Genomic DNA, 27,680 nt, shown 5'->3' on the forward strand with positions numbered 1-27,680 from the left:
AGAGTGCGACGTCCATCGAGGACACAAGACAGATCATCGAGTCAACCTTAAATCGACTATGCTGACCCTACCCCCTCGATCAATGTTATGACCTCTCCACGCCCCTCTCCGACCTTTAACAGGTCCCTTTCAGTTTCACGGGAGCGGCGCAGCTCGCGAATGCCCTCCGGTCGTTCTATTCCCTCCCCCATCGACCGAGAAGCCGATCCCGACAACCAAGAAGCACCCGCTATCTCAGAAGAGATCAGTGGGATTAAGCGATATGAAGATTTTACCACAATAGACTGGGTCCAAGATGCAGTTTATGAGCAGTCACGGCGGCGCGCTAAACGGCGCAGTGGCACTGGATTCTGGGATCAGGAAGGCATCTTTGGCTGGAGACGGAAAATGTACGAGTCGTACGATGCAGGCCAGGCATGGCTTGTTGTTACGCTTGTGGGTATGGCAATTGGATTAAACTCGGCTGTGCTCAATATCATCACGGAATGGCTCTCTGATATTAAGCTGGGCCATTGTACTACCGCCTTCTACCTCAATGAGTCGTTCTGCTGCTGGGGTGCTGAGAATGGTATGTTCAGCAGGTTGTACAGCGCTTCTTGTAAACTAACCTTTTTCCTTGTTAGGCTGCCCCGAGTGGCAACATTGGACTTCATGGTGGCTGTTCAATTATGTTTTCTATTTCTTTGGCGCGGTAAGACGTGTGCCCGGCTAATACTCGAGAAACTCTGAATTTATAGGCTAATTTGGGAGATAGTTGCTACTTTCATCTATCGCCGCAGTATTGGTGAAATCATTTGCGCCGTATGCCGCAGGCTCTGGTATCTCAGAGATCAAATGCATTATTGCTGGCTTCGTCATGAAGGGCTTCCTAGGTGCCTGGACTCTTTTAATCAAGTCAATTGCCCTTCCACTAGCTATTGCGTCAGGCTTGTCTGTTGGAAAAGAGGGGCCTAGCGTGCATTTTGCTGTGTGTACCGGAAACGTGATATCACGGTTCTTTGGTAAATACAAACAAAATGCATCGAAGACGAGAGAAATCTTGACTGCCTCAGCGGCAGCTGGTGTGGCTGTCGCTTTTGGCAGTCCGATTGGAGGCGTGCTGTTTTCCCTGGAGGTGAGTTCAATGGCGCGCTAGCTCATAGGATGGAAGCTAACCGCCAACAGGAAATGGCAAACTACTTCCCCCTCAAGACCCTTTGGCGCAGCTATTTCTGTGCCTTGGTGGCAACTAGTGTTCTGGCGGTACGTTTCCCATATTGTCAATTGATTCTGGACCATATCTGATCCATTTTAGGCTGTCAATCCTTTCCGAACCGGCCAATTGGTCATGTTCCAAGTCGGGTATGATCGCACTTGGCATTTTTTCGAGTTCATATTCTTTATTGTCATTGGTGTCTTCGGTGGACTTTACGGTGCATTCGTAATGAAGTGGAACCTTCGAATGGCCGCATTCCGCAAGAAATACCTCTCACAGTGGCCTATAACCGAGTCAATCGTTCTTGCGGGGCTCACTGCGATACTGTGCTACCCCAACATGTTTCTGAAGATCAATATGACCGCAATGATGGAGATCTTATTCCGCGAATGCGAGGGTGGCCATGACTATCATGGACTATGCGAGTACGACTATACCCCTCCATATGAATGAGAGGACACTACTAACTCATTGCAGATCTAAGAACCGGTGGTCGATGGTCTTCTCACTAGCTATTGCGACTGTTCTTCGCACTGGTTTGGTGATTATTTCCTACGGGTGCAAGGTGCCAGCCGGTATCTTCGTTCCTTCGATGGCCGTCGGGGCTTCATTCGGCCGCATGATTGGAATCATGGTGGAGGCATTACATGAATCGTTTCCCCAATCGGCATTCTTCGCTTCTTGTGACCCAGATGTTCCTTGCATCACACCGGGAACATATGCTTTCCTAGGAGCTGGGGCAGCCCTCAGTGGAATCATGCATCTGACCATCTCTGTAACGGTCATCATGTTCGAGCTGACCGGCGCACTGACCTACATTCTACCGACCATGGTAAGTCTTAATTCCAAATGGCATCTTTTCATTTAACCATGCTGACTCTTGTGCAGATTGTGGTAGGCGTCACCAAAGCCGTCGGCGATCGATTCGGCAGCGGCGGTATCGCCGATCGACTGATTTGGTTCAACGGATTCCCATTCCTAGACAACAAGGAAGAGCACGTCTTCAACGTGCCTGTATCCCACGCAATGACCACAGGCCCGCTCTCGGTACCAGCATCTGATTTCCCCGTGCGCGAAGCAGAGCATCTTCTAAACGACAACAAATTCCAAGGCTTCCCCGTCGTGGAGGACCGCACTTCCAAGATCCTAGTTGGATACATCGGGCGAACCGAGCTCCGATACGCCATCGACCGCGCCCGCAACCAGGGAATGATCGCGCCAAACGCCCGGTGTGTGTTCACTAAAGATGCCGCCGACGCAGCCGTTGCACGCAGGGCCTCCGTCTCGCAAAACTCCCGGTCATCAGACACATTCGATGCAATCCAGCGGAGCGTAGGGGCTTCTTTCGTCGATTTCTCACGATATGTCGACCACACGCCGCTGACGGTTCACCCGCGCCATCCTCTTGAAACGGTCATGGAGATCTTCAAGAAGATGGGCCCGCGAGTCATTCTCGTCGAGCATCGTGGAAAACTCACCGGCTTGGTTACCGTCAAGGACTGCTTAAAGTATCAGTTCAAGGTCGAAGCCGAGGAACATACACTGACAGCAACGAGCTCGTCTGCATTTGGTGCACTTGGTGGACATCTGAACCACCCTGCTCCTGAAACATTGGAAGACCGCTTGTGGCGGCTCATTCAGAATGTGGCTGGGTTTGTGTCTGGTAAGATCTCTGGCCGGCCGGTCCGGCTGCGTGATCGCACTGTACCTAGGCAATCGGAGCCGTCGGATATCCTAGAAGGGAGGGATGATGATGCTGTGGTAGAATTGGAGGACAGAGAGGATCGACCGATGATCCCATGAAGAGCGGGATCGCTATGTTGCCATGTTTATACGTTACGTTGATAGAGATTTATTTGCTACATACCAAGCGTTGCTCGCCCATATATTTCCCATCTATTCCAACCTCCGATGTGTTTAGGTAGAAGGATGATTGGAAATGGACATAGTGGCATTAAAGCAACTTCCTCCACGGTATCCATGGATGACCGAGCAGGTGACAAACATCATGACAATCTCTGCATGGCATGTGGCAGCACGCGAGAGCATCAATGCAGACAAGACCGTAACAAACACTAAGAAATGAATAGACCTCGAAGACACTCTCCTCGCTCTGGCAATTGCCAGCGCAATGCTCGCGAATTTATCCAGGGTCCGCCCGCACGGTTCTCGAGGAGGTCGTTTCGGACGTAAACTGAGTAATCGATGTAAGATTCATGCTCTGGGTGGATTTGCATGAACTCTGGGCGAAGTTTCCAAGACCATCCAGACACCTCTTTCCCCTTCACGTATTGCGACCCGAAGTAGAGATGTAACGGGTTTGGGTTTAGAGTGAGTCTAGGGTATCGTTCGAAGAATTCGATTGGGTTGGACTGGAATTCCAGTGGAAACAAATCGATATGGGGTTGATCTGATAGATGCACGGGTTTCCCGCTTGTGGCAATCCCGATAACCACTGATCCAAATCCTTCTCAAAGCGTCTTCACTTTGATAATTTTAGGGTAGGACATGAAGGTTGGAGCAGCCAAATGAGGCTTTGAATTGTCTCTATTGCGGAGAGTAATCGCATTTCACGTCCGGATGCCGAATGGTGATTGCTTCCAGAAAGGCCAACAGGCTTGGAAAGGACCAGCTCCTCGTCTATGTGGGAGGGTTGCTTGGTTGTTCAGAGCTGCAAGAATAAGTTCTTGGTTTTGTCTTGGGATCTCCATTATTCCCAGCCCTTTAGGCGCCGATGTAGAGTCTCCGATTCTCTGTAAGGCTCACTCTCACTTCTCAAAACAAACCTAACTCCATAGCCATCCACGTTAGCGGACTAGGAAATGATAGCTAAGACTTCGCCTATAGCTTTTGTATGCTAGTGAATAGGCAGGTCAAGTTCTGCCATTTTCTCGAGGTGCAGATCGAAGTTTCGTAACAGTTCGTAGCAGGCGGACAGTTAACGGGTCGCCGGCTGGTGAGGTAGATGGGGGCGCGGTTCTGAGCTTGCAACAGCTCAGGACAGAGTCGGACAATAGTAGGGCCTGCCGAGCAACTTTAGGCAACGGATGATTGCGCACCGTGACCAGACCCATTTCAGTCAGAGAAGGGGTACGCGAACATCGATAAAAAAGCGATATATGGGATTCCCACCAGTCAAGGTTGGCGGGCACAGCTGCGCGCGCGACAGACCTCCCTTGGTGATTGTTCCTTTCGGTGATTTGCGAACACGCTCCCCCCGAATTTCTTTGGCAGCCGCCATTAACATTCAGGCCTGCCAGAATGCGCCGAAATCTCCAAGCACATCACGACCGGCGTCGAGTGTGTTATGTGCCGTACTCTTGTGGTTTCCGGCATTGCATTGTGGATGGATCGAATGCTCATGAGTGGTGGTGCGGGTTGATTATCCAGCAAACCCTACCATGTGTATTCTGTGATTAACTTTCAATGGTCCATTCCATGCTGTACACTTGACTGGCTGGATTGTCCAATATCCAGCAAAGCATTCCGCTGGCTCTTGCGCTCTTGCCACAAAACTTCATTGGAATCATTCCATTTCCAGATTCCACACTCGACTGGAAGGATTGCAAGGACCATAGGAATTCGGCTCCCTTAAGAAAGGCATCGATACGTCCTTCCATTTGCGAGTTTTCTGCAAGGTGCGTCCAGCAACGCATAAAGATGTCTGGAGCATTGCCGGGGACGGCATAGGGAAGAAGAGAAGAGACAGGAAAATATAAATACGAAAAGTAAGAAAATGATCCAATAATCACTGTGGCTTCACTCACTGGATTGCCTGTCTTCTCCTTGGCCTTGAACTAGGCGTATCTTGGATGAGCGTGAGCCTTGAAATGGCCCTTTTAGAAAGGGTGGGATCTCTGACTTGAGTGTGTGGGAGGTAAGAAGTTAAACGTTAGAAGTAAGAAGGAAAAGTACTCTCTGCATTAAATCTTCCACAGGTCACCAAATCGGGAAAGTGCATTCCCGTCCAACCTGGGAAGGTTCCTTCCAAAAGATCTACTTTAGTGACCACAGACAGTCCAGTCCTCCAACATTACCTTCCAGCATACCTTCAATGTTCTCACTAGCCCGGTCACCTCCAACTCTGGCCCAGCCCAGATGGGCGCTATATCTGGTTTCTTTATACCAGGATGAGTGGCACGAGCTAGCATCGGCTGCGAAGCTCATTCAGACAACCAACACATTACCTGTCGTGTTCTTCGGGTCATCAGAAGGCAAAACAACGAGGCTCTTGTCACACGGAAAGGTGTGTGATAGCTACAAAAGGAGCTCGGATATAAAGTTCAATGAAATTGATAACCGCTCAATGCGTCGAGACACAGCTGTCATATTCAACATTAGCCGAGTCTACAACTTATATTAGTACATAGTCCGTCCTCTTTCTACTCTTATTTTCCCCGAGCCAGTCCTGTCGATAGGTACGATACAGTCATATTAATCTCTCTCCTACTTGCCTCCAAGACTTTTGATATCATGGTCAGGTTGCATGCGCTATTGCTTTTGTAGACTCATCATCCCCCGTACCACTTCCTTCTCTCCTTGTGAAAAGTGAGAGTGGAATGCTATCCCTTCGATAGCGGCGTGGAGTACTTTCACTACGACTGCCTGACGGATAACCTCGGTGGTTGGCTGACTGCGATATGCCAGCGCTGCTGGGAAACAGCCTTGGAAATAGGTTGTTCACGATCGGCTTGGTTGCCGGAATGCTAGCAGCGATGATAGCGACAGCTATTTCGATTCCCGACCAAATCGAAATCCCAAAGGTGTCCCAGGAAGGATCTGAGCTTTGATATAATCTCACAATGTAGACCATCCGCACGATGCTGGCTATACATGCACTTTTGTCCAGTTAGCACTAATGCATATAAAATAAAAATCACGCCCTGCACATACAAGGAGCCCAATGATAGTAAACCAGCGACGATAACTTTTTTCCTAGTTCCAAGATGAAGACCTAGAACTGTTTTCAGTGGCAAGAGAAGAATCCAAATATCCGTCACCAGTGATAGCGCGGCGGTCGCATACCAAAACGGAATAGACGCAAAGCAAGTATAATGTTTATATTTCTGTTCGTTGTAGACAGCATCGATCGGTGAACATTGAAAGATGGTTGCGAGAATAATTGCGACACTCATGGCCGTAACGAATGCGATTGTTCCAAGGCAGATTACTCGGATGTTAGGGAACACTCGCAGGTATAGCAGACAGATTGATACCTTGATCAGACCGCTGATCAGGGTATAAATGATGTGAGTCACGTATCGAACCTATATTCTCACATTTGATTAGCCCTCTTCTTTTGATTTATGTTATCATTTTCTCCTATACCTTCGCTGTAGGTAGCACGTCTGCTTTGATGAGATCCCATTTGTGCTTTCCTGTTCCATACTTGACTCCTACTCATGATATAAGAGATGGGATGATCATATAAGGAGTAGAAGGCGTACCAAGCCCCGCAACCACCACGTTTAAGATTGCGAAAATCATCGCAGCCACCATTATCCAGTCGTCCAAGCCAAACATTTTCACGATGAAGACCCTCGAAATCACGCGAAGACCCACAATGATCGCCGCGACACCTGTTATCGTGCCATTGATGATCAGCAATAGGGGCCCACGGTTTTCAACCTAGATGGACAGTTAGAGAAAGCCCTGGGGGAGACTGGTTTGCCTTTGGGACCTTCACTTGCATCGGATCGCGGCTGGAAGAATGTCTCCATAATATGTCCGACTCAGAATGAGGAAAAGTCATGAATTAAACCGCTATAGAAGCCCCATATCAAATGATTTCTATGCCAGGAACTTCAGGATCTTCAGGAATTTTTTTTTCCAGGTGCCCGGGGTAAATAGTATATAGGCGGCGACTCCGGGTGCACCCAATTGGCATGACTCTGTCAATGACGAATTGAAAGTCCTCGCACCCCCTGCCCAGCTGCGCCCAGATGCCCCCAATTGGTTCTCATCATATTATATTATAGAATATTCTGCCGGTCTCAAATCCTCCGGAAACCCAAAATTAACTTCCAGATATACCACTATGGCGTGTTCCATTCTGGCTTTAACTCTTTAGGGCATCTGCGATCTGACTATACTAGCAGGGAGCACCACTATATGACATGATTAGATACAGGCATAGCTGTAGCCTCTTAATGCTAAGTTCCAATGGATCTGTATAAGGTATGTAGGGGTGAAATGCCAATCTAGGGCTTATACGGACTGAGACAATATTGCCAAGACAGAATACTTCCGGCCCCCAAACAAGCCGGGATAGTAGTCGGGATTAATTTAATTTAAATATTATTATCGCTCCTGAGGTCCGTACGGAGCAGTACCTAAACAGACCACCGGCTTAAGCCGACTGCCAGCTTGTCAGAGGTCCGAATAGTCCCATATCTTGTTTTCACCTACGGAGTACTTTGTCAGCGGATGTTGCATAGATCCGGCGTTTTACCCCGACGAAGCAGACTGTAGGGAGCGAATGCCATTGTGAAATTGAAAAAAGGCGCTAAGCTCGGCACTATCACCAGTCGATAATAGTGATAGTCCAAGGCTGCCCGGATAATACCAAGTGCCGAATGGGTAACCGTCTTCGAGCCCCCCCCCTCCCCCAAACAAATCTCTCTCGTTATATTATTGTACGAACTATATCTACAAGAACCTGCTAGTAAGAAATGTCTAATCCACATTGGTTATAGGCACTTAGAATAAGGCGGTGAAACTCCACCATCCACGCGTCTCCCAATATTGCTGGGATGTTATAATCCTTGTGGAAATTAATGCCACTGTTAAATACCCTAGTTAGTACTTTGAATTGCTTTTTTGATTTCACACACTTCTCGACTTTCTAATTATATCCTGATGCCTTTTTTTCTGCAGAAACTCCTGCTGGGAATTCCTCTGGCATGTCTAGCTAGTGGCCATGCCATCACTGATTCTCTCGGCTCGAACTATAAGATCGATGTTCATTCCCATGTCGTTCCATCAATTTGGAAGGAGGAATTGATCTCTGCAGGCTTCCCAGTCAAGAATGGTACTTTGTATACAGATGGCTTCCCTGTCCCAGATTGGACCCTGGATACACACATTAGCACCATGGACAGCCTTGGGGTTAATTATTCGACAATCAGTGTCAGCGCCCCTGGCGTCTTCTTCCTAAAAGAGGCCCGAAAGGCCAAATCCTTAGCCCGCAGAATCAACCTCCTGCTTCATGGATACACTCGAACCTATCCAACGCGACTTGGAGCCCTCTGCCTTCTCCCTCTCCCTTACGTCGACGAGGCGGTTGAGGAGCTGAAGGTACTCTTCCTCTCCTAGCAGATCAACCTGCTCAAATCTAACTTGAAATTCGTAGTTCTGCCTGGATACTCTCAAGTTTGTCGGCGTGGGGCTGTACACCAACGCCAATGGCACGTATCTGGGCGACAAAACCCTTGACCCTATCTTCTCGGCCTTGCACAAACGCAATGCTAGTGTGTTTGTCCACCCAGCCTCCCCGGACTGCACATCTGTCGCCAATGGCTGGCCCATCCCGATGACCGAGTATCCTTTCGATACTGTGCGCGCCATTGAGAACATGCTGCTGACGGGTCAACGCGCGCAATATCCGGACATCAAGATGATCTTTGCCCACGGTGGTGGCGCAATCCCATTCCTGGCCACCCGAATCGCCGGAATGGCCTCCCTTCCCTGGTTGGGTGGACTGTCAGTCGTTGAATCCCTGGCGCAACTTGCCGGCTATTATTTTGATACCGCTGCCTCGACTTCTGCTATTCAGCTGACGGCGCTGAAGAGCTTTATTGGCACGGATCAGATTGTGACTGGAAGTGACTGTAAGTGGGCAGTGCCAGTAACGCCCCCGAAACGTGCAGCTGCAGTATTCTAACGCGTGCAGATCCGTACGTCCCTGTCTCGCAGGCATCGGCAGGATTATCTGCGATCAAGGGTAATGGTAAGTTTACCACGGTGGAGATGGGCCAGATCAATAATCTGAATGCCTTGACGATCTTCCCGCGGATTATCAAAGCTTTGAAGCTCCATTGAGATGTATATTAGGCATGGTTTGTAGATAGATTATCACTAACATAGAACACAAAAAGAGCTCTTTTAGCTCTGTTAATTATCGCATTCTTGATTAGCGAACTATTTTCATATCTATAATTCATTTTTGATTCTTCGTCTCCTGGCTCCCATTTCAAGTACTCATGCAATGTACAGGAGAGTCTTGAGTATGCATTAGGTCCTCGCTTGCGGAGCAGAGGTCCCCTTATTGAAGCAGGCTTACCCACAAAGCTTTGCGCCCAGATCAAAACAGATCACTAAAAGAATACATCTCTCGCTTATCTCCGTAATACTTTTGCTAAAGTGCATCTAACCAGGGGTGTCGCAAGAGGCCCTCAGCCGAAATCCGATCAGCAGGATTAATCTTCATCATCGCATGCAAAAAGGAGGCGAACTCATCCCTGACGCTTTGGTCGAGGCCTGGCATAAATGCTTCCGACGCCAGCTCCGGCCGATCCATTGGCAACGAGTCCTTGATCCGGCCATCGTCATCAAAGATATCTTGAACAATGTCCTTATTTCCTCTCTCCAAAAGCTCCCTAGGGAACGGCCCAAACAGGTCCACAATCTCCCCCAAGTGTTCCTTGAGCTCGTAATGGCCGTCTGGCGGGACTGATCCGCTGAACATGCGAACCGCCTGGAAGAGTTCGAGCACGACGCACCCGAGGTTCCACCAGTCGGTGCTCGCGTTCCATGGCGCCTGGATCAGGACTTCGGGAGATCGGAGGGCTACGGGCTGGATCGTCTCGCTGAGATGTCGGTCTTCCCAGCTGGAGACGCCCCAGTCTCCGAGGGTGATATCAAATTCAGCGACGCGCGTACTGTCGGTATCGTTGAAGTAATAGCGGCGTAAGGGTGTTGAGGGAACGACTGAATACTGTTCCTCAGACCGATCCTTTTGAGGAATTGCAACATTGGCCAGATAGCCGGATTCTATAAGGGAAAAGTCCCTAAATTTGACGTAAATGTTATCCGGTTTGATATCTGATGGTGAATAAGAAAGATATTAGCATGTCAGAGCCATAAATAACCCAAAAAGATGAGAGAGAGCATCTCCTACCTGTATGAATAACATTATGGTCGTGAGCAAAATCAAGCGCCAGTAGGAGTTGAATGGTGAACCTCCTCATCACCGAGTTCGGAAGTCTGCTTTCGACGAACCAAACACCAAAGCTCCGTAGCGTCTCGCCCATCAGCTCAAAAACAAAGCAGACGTGAATCCCATTAGGTCCACAATGCTCAAAGTCATCCAGCAGATGGCAGACGTGCTCATAACCCAGCTGATCGCGGTCACCGTCCCGGAGATGAGTCAAGATCTCTCGCTCGAAGATGGGAGCTTGCGTGCCATCATAGCACTCTGCGCTGAGCACCTTCAGAGCTCGGAACTCATTTTCAATGCCAGGTCTGTTTGGGTGTGTTATCTCTATTTATTCCCTTTTTCTAAAAGGAATCTACTTACTGTGCTGGCTGTAGGTCTCTGACAAGCCAGACTGTTGAATAGACACCATATCCGATCTTATTGAGGACTTTGTACCGGTCTTTAAACACATCGCCGATATAAACAGGATGAAACCCTCCTGGTCGGTACACCTGCGTGCCCTCTTCGATATTACTGTTGGTGTTGTCGGGCATCTCGGAGGATCGGACCCAAGGAGAATAACTCGACGTTTTGCAAGTTCGTGATGATAGTTGAAAGGTTAAGGCTAATCGCAATAGCAGCATACAATAACGTAAACAGGCAAGTAGACTCGGTTCGTAGGACACTGATTCCCCCTTGAGAAGAGTGTCGCTTCGTCCAAAGGAGGCTAGCATTGTTCGGCACCAAAGAGATCAGCAGGTGACTCTGCTGGGTCAGGCATTTTGATTAAAATGACAAAGTTGTCCTGTGAAGAGAAGAAAGACGAAGATCAGGATTGATCCCAGGATATAAACTCCAACATCACACTATGACAAAGGAGGCGACACTACTCCCGATGAGGATATGCTAATGCTGTGCTCGTCGCGTCGGTCGTACATTTGATATTATCAGTGTTCAAGGTTCCGACTTATACGGTAGGGCGCAGATTCTACTCTAGATATTTCTTACAATGATGTGCTATAGTCAAGGGATATTGATATTGTTGGCTCGACTGTAATAATTTACAGTGAAATAAGACCAATACAGAAAATAGACACATAGGACAACCTCCATCCGACTCATCCTAGGTTAGCTCTGCAAGGGCAGCCACTTTCTGTAAAACATGTTGTAAAGTCGGACCCGAGTAGGTGAAGCTCAAATCCTCCCTACAAGCAACGCACAATTGCCACGGACGATATAGTCTCTTGTCTGGGGATTTTTCCATGAGTTGGTATTCCGGAGTCCTCCGAAAGCTCAGAAACTTATTCACTTCAAGTACACCATGCAAAGTCACACTGTCAAGTTGGTACACACCTCCACCCAACTCGCGGAGAATGGACCGCCAGCCTCCAAACTCCAGTTGCACAAAATGAAAAGTAACACGGCGCAGAGAATTCCGAATACTGTAAAGGAAGATCCCCAAAGCAGCCGAAGATGCGAATGACATCCGCGAGAAGGTCAATTCTTCAAGTTCCGGCAAGCATCCAACAAACGAAAGCTGAGAGAGAAGTGAGGTGGATTCGCATCTCCAAGTAAAAAGGATCGTCAGCTTTCGGAGCGATTTGGCACATTGGATCATTTTCGCCATCCAATCAATATTCTCAGCCTTGGTATCCGGGATCGCAAGGCTCAGTTCCTTGAGGTGGGTAAAGGCCGGGATCCCAAAAGCGGTGATATTATATTGCGTTAGGTTGTCCTCGTGGGCTCTGCTTCTGAATTTCATAATGTCGACCGAGAATGATTCCATCGGAATGTCTTCGGTAGCTATGGCTTCGAGAACAAAACCGGTGGCCTCGTCAAGTGTGATGGCATCGTCGCCGAGATAGGGTGTTGTATGGGCTGAATTGCGCAGCTGGAAAGATCGGCAGTTCACCAGGCGTTTCATCACATCCCGCCATGCCTGAATATATGTTCCTTTTGATGTGGTATCGGGGGACAATGGTCCCAGACAACCTTTTGAATCCCTGACGATGTCTAACTTGCGGACACAGGGGGCAAATATTTCATCATTGACTGCTTCCTCGACCCGGGCAAGTGACTTTGGTGAAAGATCGGTCTTTAATGTGTGCACAAAAGTTTGTGCAAAATGGCGAAGGCTGCTCTGGTACATCGCTCGGCAGGTGAGTCGAAGAGCGCATAGATCAGGAGACTCGGTAAACCTGGCGATGTCCGCCAGTAGTTCAACTGGGAGACTATGGATACCCGACGCGTGCGCTGTGTCGGTGCCCATATTTAACTGAGGAGTAGGTGACTTGATAAGAAAGGAAGAAAGGGAGTTAGAAAAAAGGCACTGGTATAGGGTTCGTAGGAAGCGAATAAGAGATAGTTGGATGAAAGATAGTTGGATGAACGATAGTTGGATGAACGATATTTGGATGAGTGATGGTTAGATGAAAGAGAATGATAGTGAGTTGGAAGAAGAATACGAAGAATCAAGAAGAATAGTTGGACAGTGGAAGATAAATAACGAAATCGAAGCTCCGGTCTCGTTTTAGGAACTAGAAGGTCTATTGATAAAGGCAATATAAGAGCGAAACATGGGTCATCAGACACACATCAAGGCCGCTCCCCGATTTGGTATATAGGGCATCATGGTCACATGAATTGAACTGTCCAGCGTATATAGCTCCATTACCAAACTAGGACATAGTGGAGCAATAACACATAGCAGCCGATGCAAAAGAGGGCAGAGTAAAAGACGAAAATCAAGTTCATATTAGGCCATAGTTAGTTAGGGCGATAACTAGTTAACTAACTAGTTAGGTTAACTATGAATGAAGGCCTGGGTTATCAGGCATGTGTTCAGGCAAGCATATAAAACAAGCGAGATGGGCATAACCCTTTCCCTGTTATGATTTGATGCCAACATGATAATACAAAGTGGTGAAAGGAAATTGAACCGTTTTTTTCCCACTGTGGAAGGTCCAGTTGGTGAGGTCAAGATTTGGTTGATCCAGCAGCTGCCAGGTTTCCTTTGCAGTGCGGGTTCGGAGACAGGATATAAGTCCATCAATGAAAATAGTCAGAGGCGCCACGGGCAGAATGAATGTGAAAAAGAGATGGATCGGCGAATCCCAGTACCAAACAAGAGTTACAAAGAAAGTCCAGAAGAAGACCAAAGGCGAGCATAGACAAGTCCAAAGATCGCGTGATGTGATTTCGAATATGCTAATGGGAATCGAATTAGCTTATAAAACAAATGATATTAACGGAATGATAACTTGCATAAACGAGTCAGCGGTCTCAATTGCACTCTTTAGAATACCCGCCGCATCTTCATCTCCAAAGTGGTGGAAACAGATGTTGAAGATCCGACACTCTTTTTTCGAACTTGCTGCATATCGAGGAACAGCTCGAGCATCCACCGGGCTCTCGATATACGTGACGTTCTGCTGCTTCTTCGAGATTCGCTCCCACTCTTCAATATGGGGGTAAAGATCGCTCAAAACAAACTGAACAGGGCCCTTCCCCTCGGACTCGAGTTCTTTATTGAGCTCTGATTCGAGGACTGGGGTAGGCCCACCGGCACCGGCACAGATATCCAAAACTGTGTACGAGGAAATATCTTTCAGGTGCTCTTTGAACACTGCACATGCCTGTTTGGCGAGACTTCCACGGCTCCACCCGGGAGCTTCAAGATTCCACAGTTGGGTGAGAACCAGTTGCTCGTGCCGGTGAAGCCATGAGGGGCACCAGGTTTGATCGCCAATCTCTAGAAGATGTGATCGAGGCCAAGATAGTAGCGGCATTATGTGTGTTTCAGACGTTTGCGAGATGAGTTGTCTAGTGAAAGAACCCGAGATGGGCAGGGAAATCGCTCAGTCACGTGCTGTCACACAGACTTTGGTATCACTTTTCAAGAAACAAAAACACAGCGACAGCAGAATATGTTCCGTTGATTGCTTGATGTCTCTGGAAAGTCGTGTTACCTTGGATATTACGCGTGGTTGCATCTAGCGCGACCTTGGGATGTTTGCCCTAAAATCCACAACTCCATTAAAATATATAACTTCCATCTTTAGATTGATAAGTCTCATGACATTGTAAAAGACTGATCTTGTCACCCATGGAATAGACCTGAAGTCCTAAATATCCATGGATATATTGTCTGCATACGAAATGCACGGTGGTCTCAATCCAAATCCCCACTAATCCTAATTAGGAACCCAACGCAGTCCGGGGAACATCACTTTGACATCAACGGAGATCATGAAGGTTGTTATTGTCGGCGGGGGTCTAGGCGGCCTGGCCTGTGCAATCGCCTGTCGTCGTGAAGGTATTGACGTGGAAATTCTCGAGCGGTCCCCGGAAGTCCACGAAGTTGGAGCAGGCATCCAAATCCCGCCAAATGGCGGTAGGATAATGTGCGACTTTGGCCTGCTTCCCCAACTACTGGAGCAAGGAAGTCAGGTGCAACAAGTGGATTTCCGGAGGTACAAGGATGGTCGTCTTCTGCGATCAATGCCATTTGGGGACGATATCACGGAGGAATTCGGGGTGCCGTGGATGTACGTGATTAGCCTAGCCCTGATTTTTACAGACTCTTAACCCCTTTGCAGAGTTATTCATCGGGTGGATTATCATCGCATCCTTCTTGATGAAGCGATCCGACTTGGTGCGTTCCTTCAACTCGGGGCAGAAGTAGAGGATATTCACACCGAGCAGCCAGCCGTTCTTCTCGCTGACGGGAGATGCATATCGGCAGATGTTGTGATTGGCGCTGATGGTACGTTAATATACCTTTTGTCAGCTATATCTTTGACTGTCTCTGACAAGAAAAGGCCAAGTGTCTACGGTCCGAAGGGCTGTTCTTGAATCACCTCATTCTCCAGTCCCCACAGGCGACATGGCCTATCGAGCAACATTTTCACGAGAGCAGCTGGAGGCTTTGCATGATGAAAAAGTAAATGAATTGTGTCAGAAAATTGCAGTGACAAGCTGGCTGGGGCCGGAGAAGCATACTATTTTCTACCCTCTTCGTGGTGGAAAGGAGTTCAATCTTGTTCTCATGCGGCCCGATAACTTATCATCGGACTCTCGCAGAGAGCAGGCAGACCTCAAAGAGATGCGAGAGAGCTATGTCGACTGGGATGAAACGTAAGGACCGCCGTGGTAGTTGACTCCAATTTCTACTAATATGTTTCTCGCTTTTCTAGATTGCAAAAACTGGTCTCTTGCGTGCCATCGGTATATAAATGGAAACTGACACATCTATCTGAGCTGGAATCGTGGACCAAGGTCGGTACATGACTATGTCCTTCCAGTCATGAACCTGCTAACTGGGAGTCACTAGGGATCTGTTGCTTTACTTGGTGATGCCTGCCACCCCACTCTACCATATCAGGCACAAGGGGCTGCAATGGCCGTTGAAGACGGAGCAGTCATCGGCAAGCTTCTTGGCCTATTGCAGGCTCATTATCTGGACCCAAGAAACTCTGGAAACGACCCCTCAATATCAACGCGATCTTCAGCTCAAGACCTCACAGCTGCTGTGCTAACTCTCTACGAAAAATGCCGGAAATCACGCACAGCCCGAAATGTTCAAGGAGCAATCATGAATCGAAAGCTTTTTCACATCGCAGATGGCTTTTTGCAGATGATTCGGGATTTCCTGTTGGGATATGCAGGAGTTACCCGGAAAAGCGATTGGACTTGGCTGTCTTCATTCCGACAGGGGCAAACCCTTGGTCTAGATGTGCTGCAAGATTGTGAAAAGGTCTTTGACGAGTGGAGATTGACACTTTAATTGCACATCATGTGGTGATAGATACCGGTGTGTACTTATCATCGTAGCTTCTACCGTTTCCTTTAGCAAGATTCAAAATTAGCGAACTATTTTTAGTCCTGTGGATTGTGTATATACGGAGACCAAATGTCAATAAACATCCAAATCTATAGATCCATATACAACCCCCCCATACTCGACTTCCATACATACTACCATGGAAGCCAAATCCAAATCTCAAAGCCCATCAATAATCCAAAATCTCTAGATAAAATATACACCAATTATAGATCCAAACAACCTATATAACATCGAACCTGAAGCCTATCCAAAAGCTAAGCCCCCTCCCGCATCCCGACCAAAATACACCCGGCACCCATCATCGCAGCCCCCAACCACCAAAGCCCACCAACAGCCTCTTGGAACACAACCATCCCAAACAGCGCCGTCGCCAAGAAATTCGACGCCGTATTCGTGATGGAGACTTTGACCGTCGAGGGGCCGGCTGTTAGCGCGCGTGTGAAGAGTGCCCACATAATTATGTTGCAGACGACGTTTAGGCCGAGGCAGGCCTGTGGAATAGATATGGGTTAGTAACAAAATCACAGTATAACACACAGTTATACGTGTATTTTGTAGATGGAGGATAATCTTTGGGCTTGGGTTTGAAGAAGATATTCCGGATAGTCCAGATATAAAGAGAAAAAGGGTGTAAACATACACCTCTAGTAAGCATCTCAATCACAGGCGATGACTCCAGACCGAAGAGGTGGGCGAGGGATTGTGCGAAGGCCGTTGTGTGGTCGTCCGTGGTTCTGTGGAACGTTAACGTGGTTCCGGGTTACACGGATCGCACCTGGGCATAGCGTATAGCTTAAGCTTATATAGCTTGCGTATATAGAGAGCATTGATCCGACCCTGAGTTATAGGGTAAACAATCCACGTACAATTTCGCGAAAACACCGTTCAACGCAGCGAAGGCACCGCTCGTTATTGCGAGGATGATCCAGGGGGATCTGGAGGATTGAGGGATTGGGTGGGGCGTTGAGATGGTCATGGCTGCGTTGATGTATAATTGTATATCCGGTGGTATATTCAGCTCTTTTTGTAGGATTGTAGGCTATATCCAAGTAGCGTAGGACTCAAAGGCTAGGTATTTCGGAGTGACGTTGGAGGTGTTCGCGCGCCAAGACTGATAGTGATAGGATTGCGATAAGCTGATATGGATGATCGACGCGAAACATCACATAGCTCGAATAGCACTTGTTCAATTGAAAGGCTAAGTAGCAATACCACCTGGGCAGTAGATATGCAACTAATCCACATCTATGTCTACGGCGACAGCCTCTGAATCCGCCACTTAGCACCCTCTTCCTCCCCCTCAACACGCACATACCGGAACCGATCATGTAAACGACTCCTTCGCCCCTGCCAGAACTCCACAGACTCAGGCACAAGCCTCACACCACCCCAAAACGGCGGCAGGGGAATATCCTCAACACCAGCAAACCTCTCCTCCATCTCCTTAACCTTCAACTCGAGCAACGCACGCCCATCCTCAACATCCGTCTGCTCAATATCAACCGGAATAACCGAGTCCCCATCCTCAACCACCCCCTGCAACCTCGCCACACTCTTCCGTCTCTGGTTAATCTCCAACTTCTCCGGCTCCGCAGACCACAAAACCTTACTCTGCCAACTCGCCCACCCCCCAATCCGACTCCCGCGCTCACGCGTCCGCCAATACATCTCGCTCTCCTCCCGACTAAGCGGCTCAAGCAGTCCCTCAATACGAACCTGCCGCTCAACAGTCGCCCAGTTGAACGTCAGCGCGCCCCATTTATTTCCCGACCCCATCTCAGCCGTGAGGGTAGGTTGCTCCTCTGAGTCCGGTTCCGGCATGGCGTCTAGTGTATCCCCGCTCTCGCTGAGCCCGAATACTTGTCCGCCTTTGCCTTCCCGACTACCCCAGTTGCTGTAGACGACCCACCCGCGCTCGTCGAGTTCTTTGAGGTATACGACGCGCGCGCTGACGCGGCCTGAGGGCATCGAGGCCGTTGATAGAGTGCATGTTTCTGGGGCGGAGGAGGCTGGGAGACGTGAGTCCCGGAACCAGGTGTTGAATTGGTGCAGTGGGTTTGTGCCGTGGATTTGGGAGATGGTTAATGGTGGATTTGTGCCGAATTGGTGCGCACGTGCTGCGCTGGAGAGGACTTCGGTTTCGGGTATTGTGGAGGTTGGCGTTGAGGTTGAGGAGCGGAGGGCTTCTGGTGCGGTTTGGTCGGTGGTTGGAGTGAGGATTGCTTGGGGTTTGGGTTCTGGGATAGGCTCGTCCGAGGTTGGTGCAATGTCGCCTGGTGCGACTTTGGGGATTGGTGTGTTAGCTTGAGGTTTGTATAGGTGGGGGAGGATTTGGTCGGATCTTTGTGTGGAGGGGATGGTTTGATGTGTAGAATTACATATTAGCTTCTTCGGACGCCGGTGGGCGTCTGTATGGTGTTCGTTTTGGTCCATTGCTGGTTTTGGATTGCTAGGTTGGTTGGTTGAGGAATGTCGAAGTTGGCGGGGTTGGCGGGGAACAGGGCGGAGGAATGAGTCAACGGCTGAACGGAGAGTGAAGGGTAAACGAGTCTGCATTAAAACGGCCAGGGGATGAATTAGTGTAATACCTCATTGCCAGGGGTTTGAAGAAGTAAAAGTCCCTGGAAGCTGTGAGTTCCGTTGGACCTATAAAATACACATGTGTGTTTTGGTTTCAGCGGAAACTTCCGAGACGTCATGCCATTTCTTCGGATAATAACATATAAAAGATTACCTACGTAGAGAACATATTTGAGTCATTCACTTTTTTTCATTTTGATTTTTGCGTCTATAACGCGGTGTGAGAGCTGAGATGTGTCTATGGACAGAAAAAAAATATCACAATGGTATACAGTGCTTCAATGCACGACGCCCTTTTTGATCGCCAAATAAACGCCGAACCTTCGCTGGATGCCAAAATATATAAACAAAAAAAACAAATAATAGATATCCCACCAGGTATAACCAACTGCCGCCCTGCAGACGCCGAACCGGAAATTTCCCAACACAGGGATCCAGCCCTGGCAGAGATTGTAGGGGTGCAACACAAACATTAAATGGGTATCACCTGGTCACAAATATAGGCAAGAGAGATTAGAGAGATGAGGAAGCTCCACCGATGAGATCAACGATCTTGCCGGCCACCGCAGAAGGGTATCCGCGCGACATCATCTCCTGGACGATGGTAGCGGCACTAGCGCGATCGTCGGCGCTCAGGAACGCACGGGTCATCGCTTCGTAGGTGCTGGGCTCTCGCTTCTGAATGCCGATGCTATCGTAGATAGCCTTGGCCTTGGAGACGTTGCCCTCGGCGGCCCAGCCGTGGATCAGCGTGTTGGCAATGTAGGCGGTCATCTCGACCTTGCGTGCGAACATGTTCTGGACGACTTCTTCGGTGTCGGTGACGCGGTGGTTGGCGACCATTGACTCGAAGAGGGCTTGGTAGAGGCATGGCTGGAGGCGCACACGGCGGTCGGAGACGACGGTGTCGAAGACTTTGCGCGCGCCAGCGAGGTCGTGCAGGACACAGCCCTTGGCGTGCACTAGCGAGGCGTAGTGAACGGCATCCGGGTGGTGGCCTGCGGCCTTCATGGATTCCAGCACAGCTTCGGCGGCGGCCATGTTCACTGGCTCCAGGGAGGCGTGAGCGTCAATGAGAAGCTTGTAGGTGTGTAGGGTGGGCTGGATGTTGCGTGCCTGCATGCGCTCGTAGTAGGCTAGGACTTTGTTGATGTCGCGCTTGGTGTTGAGGAAGTACTGGATCATGGAGTTGTAAGGCGCGGGGCGCGGCTTGTAGTTGGGCATGGACTCCATCTCTTCGAACATCTCCTCGGCGAAGCGCTCGTCGCTCACACGGCAGAGAGCATTCACAATGGTTCCGTAAGTAACACTTGTCGGACGCACGTTATTGGCACGCATCTCGGCGAAGTACGCAAGGCAGTCGTCAATGCGGCGGGCCTTGCCCAGCTTGCCGATCAGCGCGTTGTACAGGAAGGAAGTGGGCTCCACGCCTTCAGCGACGGCACGGTGGAAGACCTTGAGGGCCTCAGTAGCCTCGTCGAAGGTCTTGGTAGACTCCTTCAGGGTGGTGATGTACAAGCCGAAAGTGTTGGCCGAGGGGGCGGAACCGAGAGTGAGAAGCTCCTGGTGGTACTGAGCAGCAAGCTTGCGGTCGCCAAGGGTGAGGCAAGCAGCAACCATGGCATCAAGAATGGAAACCCAGCCGTATTTGACAACGCTGAAGTTCATATCGAGGGGAATATCGGTCCGTGCCATGCTGTGAATGTCGTGAGCCAGGGTCATGCGACCAGCCTTGGCCGCGGCGGTTATCAGCTTAGCGTAGGTGATGTAGCGCGGGTGACGACCAATGCGGCGCATGTTGTTCAGACGAGTCAGAGCCTCATTGAGGTGAGTCTCAGTGCGCCCACTAGTCTTCTCAAGCTCCTCTGCGATGATCGCGGATCCGCGGAAGTCGGTCGCGTGAGCATACGGATCAAACGATTCGGGAGCCGCAGACGGGGTGGTGATCGAGGTCTCTGCCATAGAGACAGGGCTTTGACGATCAGACGAAAGGAACATCTGAGAAGGCGAAACGGAGGTCTGGGAGCCCTCCAGATAATCTTGCCACTTCTTGACGACATCTGGGCGACTGACAAAGAGCTTGCCAACAGCCTGGTCGACGAGGCCGGTGGTGTAGACATCCAGAGGGAGGGAAGAAGACAGGGCGACGTCAAGCATGTGTGCAAAGCGAACGGGGTGAGCAACATCGAACAGCATGGAGCCGCTGTTGACCAGCATGCCAGCCTGAACTTGGAGCGCCAGGGTGAGGTCGGCAGCCTTGAGCTGGGAGATACCAATGGGGCCAAGGTTGGCGACAGCGTGTTCAGCGAGAGGAGACACTAGACCACCGTTCTCTAGCATGGACCACAACAGTGTCATAGACGATTGAGGGGAGAGAACCGCGGTCGACTGCATAAGGACGCGACCAAAGAGATGGAGTGACTCGGTAATCTGTTCTCTGACGGGGTTGGCGACGGCAGCGTGTTGATCTTGGGTGGCGCTGCGGATACGCTTGAACATGTGGCGGGCCTGGTGAAGACCTTCCTCGACATGTCCACTCTTGAGCAGAGCGACCGCGTACATAGCTGTCGGCTGGACCAGATCCGGGGTTGCCTGACCCACCGTGTTCAGCATGATCCACAAGGAACGGGCAGCCGAAACATTGCCCAGGCGGATTTGGAGGGCCAGAAGCGAAATGGCTGGGTTCTGTCGTACGTCAGGTGCCGTGGGCAGACTATCGTAAGCCGCAGAAGCGGTGGGGAGATCGCCGGCATCGGCCGCAGCGATACAGATGCGAGAAATGGCCTGATTCCGAGCTTCATCATGCAACTGATCCTTGGCCTGGTCCAATGCCTTGCTGTGGTTTCCCGTGTTGAGCGAGTGTTGCACAAGTGCATCCTCGACAATCACAGCTTCCACTGCAGACCATCGGTCCTCGCGACCTTCGGTTACCTCGTCGAACGAAGAACGAATCCGATCAAGGAACTGCGTGGCACCCTCCTCTTTACCACAGGACAGGTACGCACGGATCAAAGCAGCATAGACCTGGCCGTCCTGGCGTTGAACGATACTGAAGACGCCGCTGTCATCGGAGACTGCGAGCCCTCGGTACTCGTTGTAACATTCAACGGCACTCCTGAGATCACCAGAGGAAGCGAAGGCGGTGATCATGGACGGGAAGATAGTGGCATGCGGAGTCATTTTCTGCGATTCCATATGGGCGTAGATCCGGATCATATCCTCCACCTTACCTTCCTTGGCGCAGGCAATGATAAGGTGACGGTACATCTCGAGCGGGAATACAAGTCGGTTGTGTCGCACCGTGGCGGTATCAAAGAGCTTGACAGCGATGGACAGGGAAGTATCCTCGGCGAGAAGGTCCCGCTCTAATTCACTTGACTGAAGCATGAACTTGCCAGGCTCTTCCATACCACCGAATCGAACGCGTTCCTGCTCCAATGCCTCCTTAGCCTTGATGATGTCGTGAGCCCGGGTGACCAGAAGCTGAACGAGAGTCTCATAGGTATCTTCATCGGGAATTACCCTTCGACGAAGCATGTCAGAGTAGACATCGAGGGCCTTGGGGATGGCCTGAGCTGCATCAGGGTGAAGACGGATGGCAGCGAGCAGCAGGGCATTATATGCCCCGACAGTCGGAGTAAATCCCTCTCGGAGCAGAGTCTCGAACGCAGCGGGAATTTCTGCAAAGTTGGTGGAGTTGGCCAATCGCACAATGCGATCCGAAGCAATCTGGTTGGCTTCAGACACAGCTTCCGAAACGGCAACTTCCTCAACAGTGGGTTCAACACTCGCTTCTGCCCCCAGCGCAGCCTCCTCGGCCTGTGCCTGCTCCTCCTGAATGCGAATCTCACGAGCCACAGCCTCCTCCACTTGCGCACTAACATCCTCGTTCACGGCAGCCTTGGTAGGATGGGGGGTGTTAAGATCGGACGCAGCCCGGTCTTCGTGAACGTTGTCAGCCTCCTCCGCCGGCTTCCAGCCAATACGGCGCTTGAACTCGAACTGGGTCCAATCGCTATCATCACCGGTCTGCTGGGCGTTCTGCCATGCGGCGTAATAGGCAGCTAGACCGAGATCTCCATTTCCTGATCCTCCCTGGCTTGTCTTGGCACCAGCGCCGGATGAACTGGACGCATTGGAGAAAGCATTCTGCAATTGGGTTGTGCGGGAGAACTTGGCAGGTTGGGCGGCGAGCGGGTTAAAGGGGGTTGTCGACGCGTAGGACTGCGACGCGGCGACTACGGATTGAGCATAGCCGTGAGTAAAGGCTTTGGTGAAACTCTGGCGCGCGAGGTGGGTGAATGGTTTGAAAACCATTTATCTGATGGGTAACCTCTTTAAAACAAAGAGGCAATGCTGGACAAAAAGTCAGTGTTAATCATTCATTCTCACGTGCTTTTTTTTCGTACCTTGCACTCAAGATAATAGCGAAAGTGCAGGTTCATTTGACGACAGCCTGTCGCCAATGAACGCGCAAATGCAAGATTAAGATAATATTATTAAAAAGGACCTGTTGACAGGGCCCGAAGATTGTGTGAGAGAGAGTATGGAAGCCTGAAAAAAAAAGAACGAGGGGGAAGAGTAATAAAAGTAATAATATTACATTCAGTTTCTGGAAGGAGATGGAGTTTCACAGTGGAGCAGTTGGTTAGGGCCGATCTTCTCCGGAGAATCCTCTTGAAACTACGTAGCATTTATGACTGCTCCGCCTCATTCCTCAGATTTCCTACGTATCCAACTCTTTACGAGATGTTTGTACTGGTACATTGATGCGTTGTATCTGGCATATCAGATCCTCCCTATAACGCGGGGTTTTCCCATCGGGTCATCTCGAGGATACATCGGGGGCAAGTATCCAGTACTGCCGTACTTCCATAAGCTGAACCCAGAGTTAAAACGTCAAACTGGTCAGGTGGCTGAAAAGTCGAGGTACTAGATAGAACACCAATCAACATCAAGCCATTCCCTTGAAACCTTGGAAAAAGGGGGGTCCCGTGAAGTGAGTCACGTTTTCCTTCCGGTTCTTTTTCTTTTGTTTCCTTCGGAACTTTCTCTCCTTTCCCCGGTCCGGCGATTCGGCCCCCCGTCTGGCCGACTCGGATTTAACGGAGGGCAGAAAGTATGTAGGCGGTCAGAGATCTGGCCTTTGATTTGATTTGTCAACCCCGGAAGGGATTTTTCGGTTTGGTTTTGAACAGGGATTTTACGCATGCGCTTTCCCACACATATCGGCTTTATGATCATTGTCTTTGATTCGACATAGTCGACGTCAGATCGAGGTGCATTGGCTCATTGTTTGGGTCTGAAAATACCCAAAATCGGACTTCTTCGACTGTTGAGATCTCACATCTTGCACCCGTGGCCGAGCACCTACCATAGCCACTACAAATGAGACTCTGGTCTTTAGTGTGGCTTGGAAGGTGTCCGGTTCTCAATGGGGTATTCCCCGGAGAAACACCAGTCCTGGTAGACCGATTTTGGGTGATTTTCAGGCTCAAACGACGAGCTAATCTACCTTGTTCTGACCTTTTTGTCTTTGACATGGTGCTTATCCTCTAGGATAGAGAGTTGAGTTTGAGAGCACTTTTCGAGGGTAGTTCACTAAGAATAGTCAATCAAGCACACTGCGGTGCGGTCTGCATGAATTATATTGAAAAACATCCTTGCATATCCCCTAGGCACCAAGGTAAGATATGACAGTCCATGTCGGGCGACCGAGTGATTTGAACATCGGGCTTTGTTCTCAAAGGTGCACGAGGTCTTGTTGCGGTGCTGCACTGAGCAGGGTGGGGTGAAACTGTTGTTATGGGTTGCATTCCAGATCTAGCTCTATCAACATCAAATTAGTGATACCGGGTATTCTTTTCACCACCAGTGAAGGATTGGCTGGCGATTTCATCTCTCCAAAACTATCACAAATGTGTTGCAGGTACTACATACAGTCTTGCAGCTATATATATGAGACATTTCAATCGACCACAATGAGTGAGAGCTCTATCCAGTATGTATTCGTATCATAACTTCTCTTATTGATTTCACAATTGCATCACTAAGATAAAACAAGTGATTCAATGACCTCTGACACTGTAGCAAGCAATGAAAGATAGATACTGCATTCGATATGGACACGAGTCGTAGCCCGTAACAGTTCAGACAAAACGACAATCACGAGTGCTGCGGCGTGGACTTTCTATCTTGCACACGCCTATATTCGGCAACTTGGATTTGGCCGTAGTTCGGATTCCGTCGTGCATCGTCTCCCCTCGAATGGCCGATTGTCGCATAGCTTTGATTGCCACCCTCAGCTTGGTCTGTCCAAGCACTCCGCTGACAGAACCCCACCCAGTACCTCTCCAGAAGCCACGTTGAAGTCGTCGATCAATGCTTCCACGGGGTATAGCCCGTATCAGCTCATGTAGGGCGTAGGGCGTGGAACTCCGCCAACTTATGGGCATGATGCGACAAGCCATGGCAACCGAGCAGGACTTCATAACGCGCCTAGGCGTAGAAAGGAGCTTGGCGTACGCCGCCATGGCCATGAAAAATTACTATAAGACACACGTCAGACAATGGTTCAAGCCTGGCGATTACGTGTACCTTCGTCTGGGTCATGGATATGATATCCAAGCTAACCAAGGCTTGCCCAAGAAGCTCGCCCAACGCTTCGACCTATCGACATTGACAGCTCCGACGATCTCCAAGTTATTAAAGAAATAGCCATCTAAATCACCACGGAGCACGGTAAAGCTGCCTTCGGCGACACTCAGGCCCCCATCAAGTAGGAACAGCGCGAAGATCCACCCAACGAAAATCCAGATAAAGAGCAAAACGAAGACAGTGCTTCCGATGACGGACTCTACAACTAGGGTCACAGCTTGTCCTTCTCACCTAACGGCTCTATGCTACTGATTTACGGCTTTGACTCCCTTCAAGGACCGCCGATTGCCTTCCACAGATTCAACATTGTTAGCTTGGCTCCCCTTATTTGCTTTGTTTTTGGCGTTTCTACGCCCATTTCTTTGCTATCTTTATGGCTTTCTAAGGCCCATTTATGCACTGTACCGGCTTCTACAGCCAGACTATGACGACGAGGAATACGACTACGAAGGATCGTATTACAGGGACGCCGACGTGGACGGCGAGCCCGACTACAGTCAGAACCAAGGTGACGACGATCCTGTGGCCCAAACTTGCTTTCCTTTCATTACAGTCACTTGCCTTAATTGTGACGGCAGCTTTGACTCTAGAAATAAGCTACATAAACATCTGATATAGTGCAAGCCGCAAGCTGTCAGAAAGTGGTTTGAGCCTGGCGATTATGTGTACCTCCGCCTAGGCCATGGATACGACATCTAAGCCACTAGCTTGCTAAAAAAGCTAGCCCATCGGATCGTCGGACGGTTTAAAGTTCTCGAGCATATGGGACGTTTGGTATAAAAGCTGGACTTCCCGTCTTCCTGGCGTACCCACCCGGTAATCAGTGTCGAACACCTAGAGCCGGACCCTCTAGGAGACGACCTTTAGGAACGAAGTCCCAAACCAGCCCAGCTGTCACCAATCGGGCCCCAAGCTGTGTATAGCCTGATAGAAAAGCGGACTCGCCCTATTGGCCGACCTCGTGCAGACGGTATAGGAGCCACTCGCATGGAGTACCGCGTACGCTTCTAAGGAAGTGGAGTAGCAGACGACATATAGATCAACGCTGCTGACCCTGCGTACCGCGAGGTCTTCGCTGCCTACGAACAGGCACAAGGTCGGGATTTGAGGGATTTGAGGGTGCCTTGAATTCTGGTTGAGGTTGAGGTTGAGGTTGAGGTTGAGGTTGAGGTTGAGGTTGAGGTTGAGGTTGAGGTTGAGCAGCGGTTCCTAGGCTCGATTGAGCACCTTCCACGCCTGGTCTGGGCTTGGGTGTTACCTCGATGGAGAGGCTTAGTGATGATAGGGTAGAGAGTTCGTCTGAGGTATGGCTTGGGTCAGGCTGTTAGATGTCTGGGTTGTGGGAGCTTCGGGGCGGAGCTTGGCCGGCCTCTGTAGTGGTTAGGATGTGCAGAATAGTAGACGAAGGCGCCTCCGTAACTCCCTTGGAAGTGTTAGGTGCTGAGGTTTTGAGTGGTGATGATAGGCCGTATGGGCTCGGTTGAGGTTGACCCTGGCTGGGGTTGCTTCTTCCTGCCAAGCGGCTTGGCTGGTTCAGAATCGGATGGTTCCGCTGTAGAATGGATTAAAGCAGCAACTTTGAGGAATTGAGCTGTCGCTTTGTATAGGCTTGGCCGATTTGGCTAATCTGGTGGAAATGGGTCTTCTGCCCGTGGTAGAACTGGGCGGTCAGCGTGCTACCTTTGCAGAAGGCTGATTCTCGTTCGAGTGTTAAGAGTCGAACTAGTCGGCCTAGCGATGGCTAGCTTGGATATAATTGCTGATTTGGTGGGTAAGTCGAATGGTAGTTTGTAGCTGGCGGTCTATTCGCCTTCACTGATTGATGAGATGCCGGCGATTGCTGGCTTGGTGGATGGAATTGGCTTGGAGCTAGGTGACTGGCTCCTCCGGAAACGCCCTACAAGCTGGTGGCGATTTTCCGAGCTTGAGAATTGAAAATTTTACTCAGGAAGACCCTCTAAGATGAAAACTAGACATACTAGCATATCTGGTACAAGTTGGTAGGTCGAGTAGGTATGATGGATTATCTACCTATGCAAGCTAGCTAAAGAAAGCGGAACTGGATTGAAGCCGCAGTAGCAATACAAAGCGAATAATTGAGAGACAGGCCCACTGTGTTGGAGCAGGGGTTCAATAATGGAGCAAAGAAAGCGGAACTGGGCTGGAACAGGACCGTGTAGGAAAGAAATTCAAAGTACGCGAGAAGTCAAAGCCTTGGAAGAGAGTATAGATATGGGCTAGGCCAAGCTAGCTAGTCATAGAGATCA

At 49.8% G+C, this 27,680-nt stretch overlaps 11 protein-coding genes across 11 annotated transcripts; 4 read left to right on the plus strand and 7 right to left on the minus strand.

The window, feature by feature from the left end:
* Nucleotides 1–87: 87 nt before the first annotated feature.
* Nucleotides 88–3,050, plus strand: N7471_006443 (chloride channel protein; the record flags this gene model as incomplete). Its single annotated transcript, XM_057279162.1, has 7 exons — nt 88–568; nt 624–691; nt 755–1,114; nt 1,165–1,242; nt 1,295–1,620; nt 1,673–2,027; nt 2,084–3,050. 7 exons carry the CDS (start codon nt 88–90, stop codon nt 2,996–2,998), a joined length of 2,583 nt encoding a protein of 860 aa, XP_057138772.1. The 3' UTR covers nt 2,999–3,050.
* A 2,622-nt stretch (nt 3,051–5,672) lies between these two features.
* Nucleotides 5,673–6,823, minus strand: N7471_006444 (uncharacterized protein; the record flags this gene model as incomplete). The annotated part of the gene is made up of 4 exons (XM_057279163.1): nt 5,673–6,033; nt 6,089–6,462; nt 6,524–6,591; nt 6,643–6,823. Coding segments are annotated over 4 exons (984 nt in total), but the record flags the coding sequence as incomplete, so codon positions are not given.
* A 1,230-nt stretch (nt 6,824–8,053) lies between these two features.
* N7471_006445 (amidohydrolase family protein) lies at nt 8,054–9,235 on the plus strand (the record flags this gene model as incomplete). Its single annotated transcript, XM_057279164.1, has 3 exons — nt 8,054–8,491; nt 8,547–9,024; nt 9,087–9,235. The coding sequence occupies 3 exons, from the start codon at nt 8,054–8,056 to the stop codon at nt 9,233–9,235; spliced, it is 1,065 nt and encodes a 354-aa protein (XP_057138774.1).
* A 316-nt stretch (nt 9,236–9,551) lies between these two features.
* On the minus strand, nt 9,552–10,885 carry N7471_006446 (uncharacterized protein; the record flags this gene model as incomplete). The annotated part of the gene is made up of 3 exons (XM_057279165.1): nt 9,552–10,237; nt 10,314–10,657; nt 10,713–10,885. The coding sequence occupies 3 exons, from the start codon at nt 10,883–10,885 to the stop codon at nt 9,552–9,554; spliced, it is 1,203 nt and encodes a 400-aa protein (XP_057138775.1).
* A 569-nt stretch (nt 10,886–11,454) lies between these two features.
* On the minus strand, nt 11,455–12,600 carry N7471_006447 (F-box protein; the record flags this gene model as incomplete). The annotated part of the gene is made up of 1 exon (XM_057279166.1): nt 11,455–12,600. The coding sequence occupies one exon, from the start codon at nt 12,598–12,600 to the stop codon at nt 11,455–11,457; it is 1,146 nt and encodes a 381-aa protein (XP_057138776.1).
* Nucleotides 12,601–13,219: 619 nt separating this feature from the next.
* N7471_006448 (uncharacterized protein) lies at nt 13,220–14,119 on the minus strand (the record flags this gene model as incomplete). Its single annotated transcript, XM_057279167.1, has 2 exons — nt 13,220–13,538; nt 13,596–14,119. 2 exons carry the CDS (start codon nt 14,117–14,119, stop codon nt 13,220–13,222), a joined length of 843 nt encoding a protein of 280 aa, XP_057138777.1.
* A 460-nt stretch (nt 14,120–14,579) lies between these two features.
* N7471_006449 (putative salicylate hydroxylase) lies at nt 14,580–16,116 on the plus strand (the record flags this gene model as incomplete). The annotated part of the gene is made up of 5 exons (XM_057279168.1): nt 14,580–14,878; nt 14,930–15,096; nt 15,152–15,467; nt 15,527–15,608; nt 15,664–16,116. 5 exons carry the CDS (start codon nt 14,580–14,582, stop codon nt 16,114–16,116), a joined length of 1,317 nt encoding a protein of 438 aa, XP_057138778.1.
* Nucleotides 16,117–16,430: 314 nt separating this feature from the next.
* On the minus strand, nt 16,431–17,152 carry N7471_006450 (uncharacterized protein; the record flags this gene model as incomplete). The annotated part of the gene is made up of 3 exons (XM_057279169.1): nt 16,431–16,667; nt 16,817–16,910; nt 17,043–17,152. The coding sequence occupies 3 exons, from the start codon at nt 17,150–17,152 to the stop codon at nt 16,431–16,433; spliced, it is 441 nt and encodes a 146-aa protein (XP_057138779.1).
* Nucleotides 17,153–17,427: 275 nt separating this feature from the next.
* N7471_006451 (pyridoxamine-phosphate oxidase PDX3) lies at nt 17,428–18,609 on the minus strand (the record flags this gene model as incomplete). Its single annotated transcript, XM_057279170.1, has 2 exons — nt 17,428–18,458; nt 18,555–18,609. 2 exons carry the CDS (start codon nt 18,607–18,609, stop codon nt 17,428–17,430), a joined length of 1,086 nt encoding a protein of 361 aa, XP_057138780.1.
* Nucleotides 18,610–19,269: 660 nt separating this feature from the next.
* N7471_006452 (pentatricopeptide repeat protein) lies at nt 19,270–23,073 on the minus strand (the record flags this gene model as incomplete). The annotated part of the gene is made up of 1 exon (XM_057279171.1): nt 19,270–23,073. The coding sequence occupies one exon, from the start codon at nt 23,071–23,073 to the stop codon at nt 19,270–19,272; it is 3,804 nt and encodes a 1,267-aa protein (XP_057138781.1).
* A 2,151-nt stretch (nt 23,074–25,224) lies between these two features.
* Nucleotides 25,225–25,473, plus strand: N7471_006453 (uncharacterized protein; the record flags this gene model as incomplete). The annotated part of the gene is made up of 1 exon (XM_057279172.1): nt 25,225–25,473. One exon carries the CDS (start codon nt 25,225–25,227, stop codon nt 25,471–25,473), a length of 249 nt encoding a protein of 82 aa, XP_057138782.1.
* Nucleotides 25,474–27,680: the final 2,207 nt, after the last annotated feature.

The sequence above is a fragment of the Penicillium samsonianum genome (assembly GCF_028829775.1).
Source record: "Penicillium samsonianum strain IBT 33392 chromosome Unknown utg000003l_segment0_segment0, whole genome shotgun sequence".
Taxonomy (NCBI): domain Eukaryota; kingdom Fungi; phylum Ascomycota; class Eurotiomycetes; order Eurotiales; family Aspergillaceae; genus Penicillium; species Penicillium samsonianum.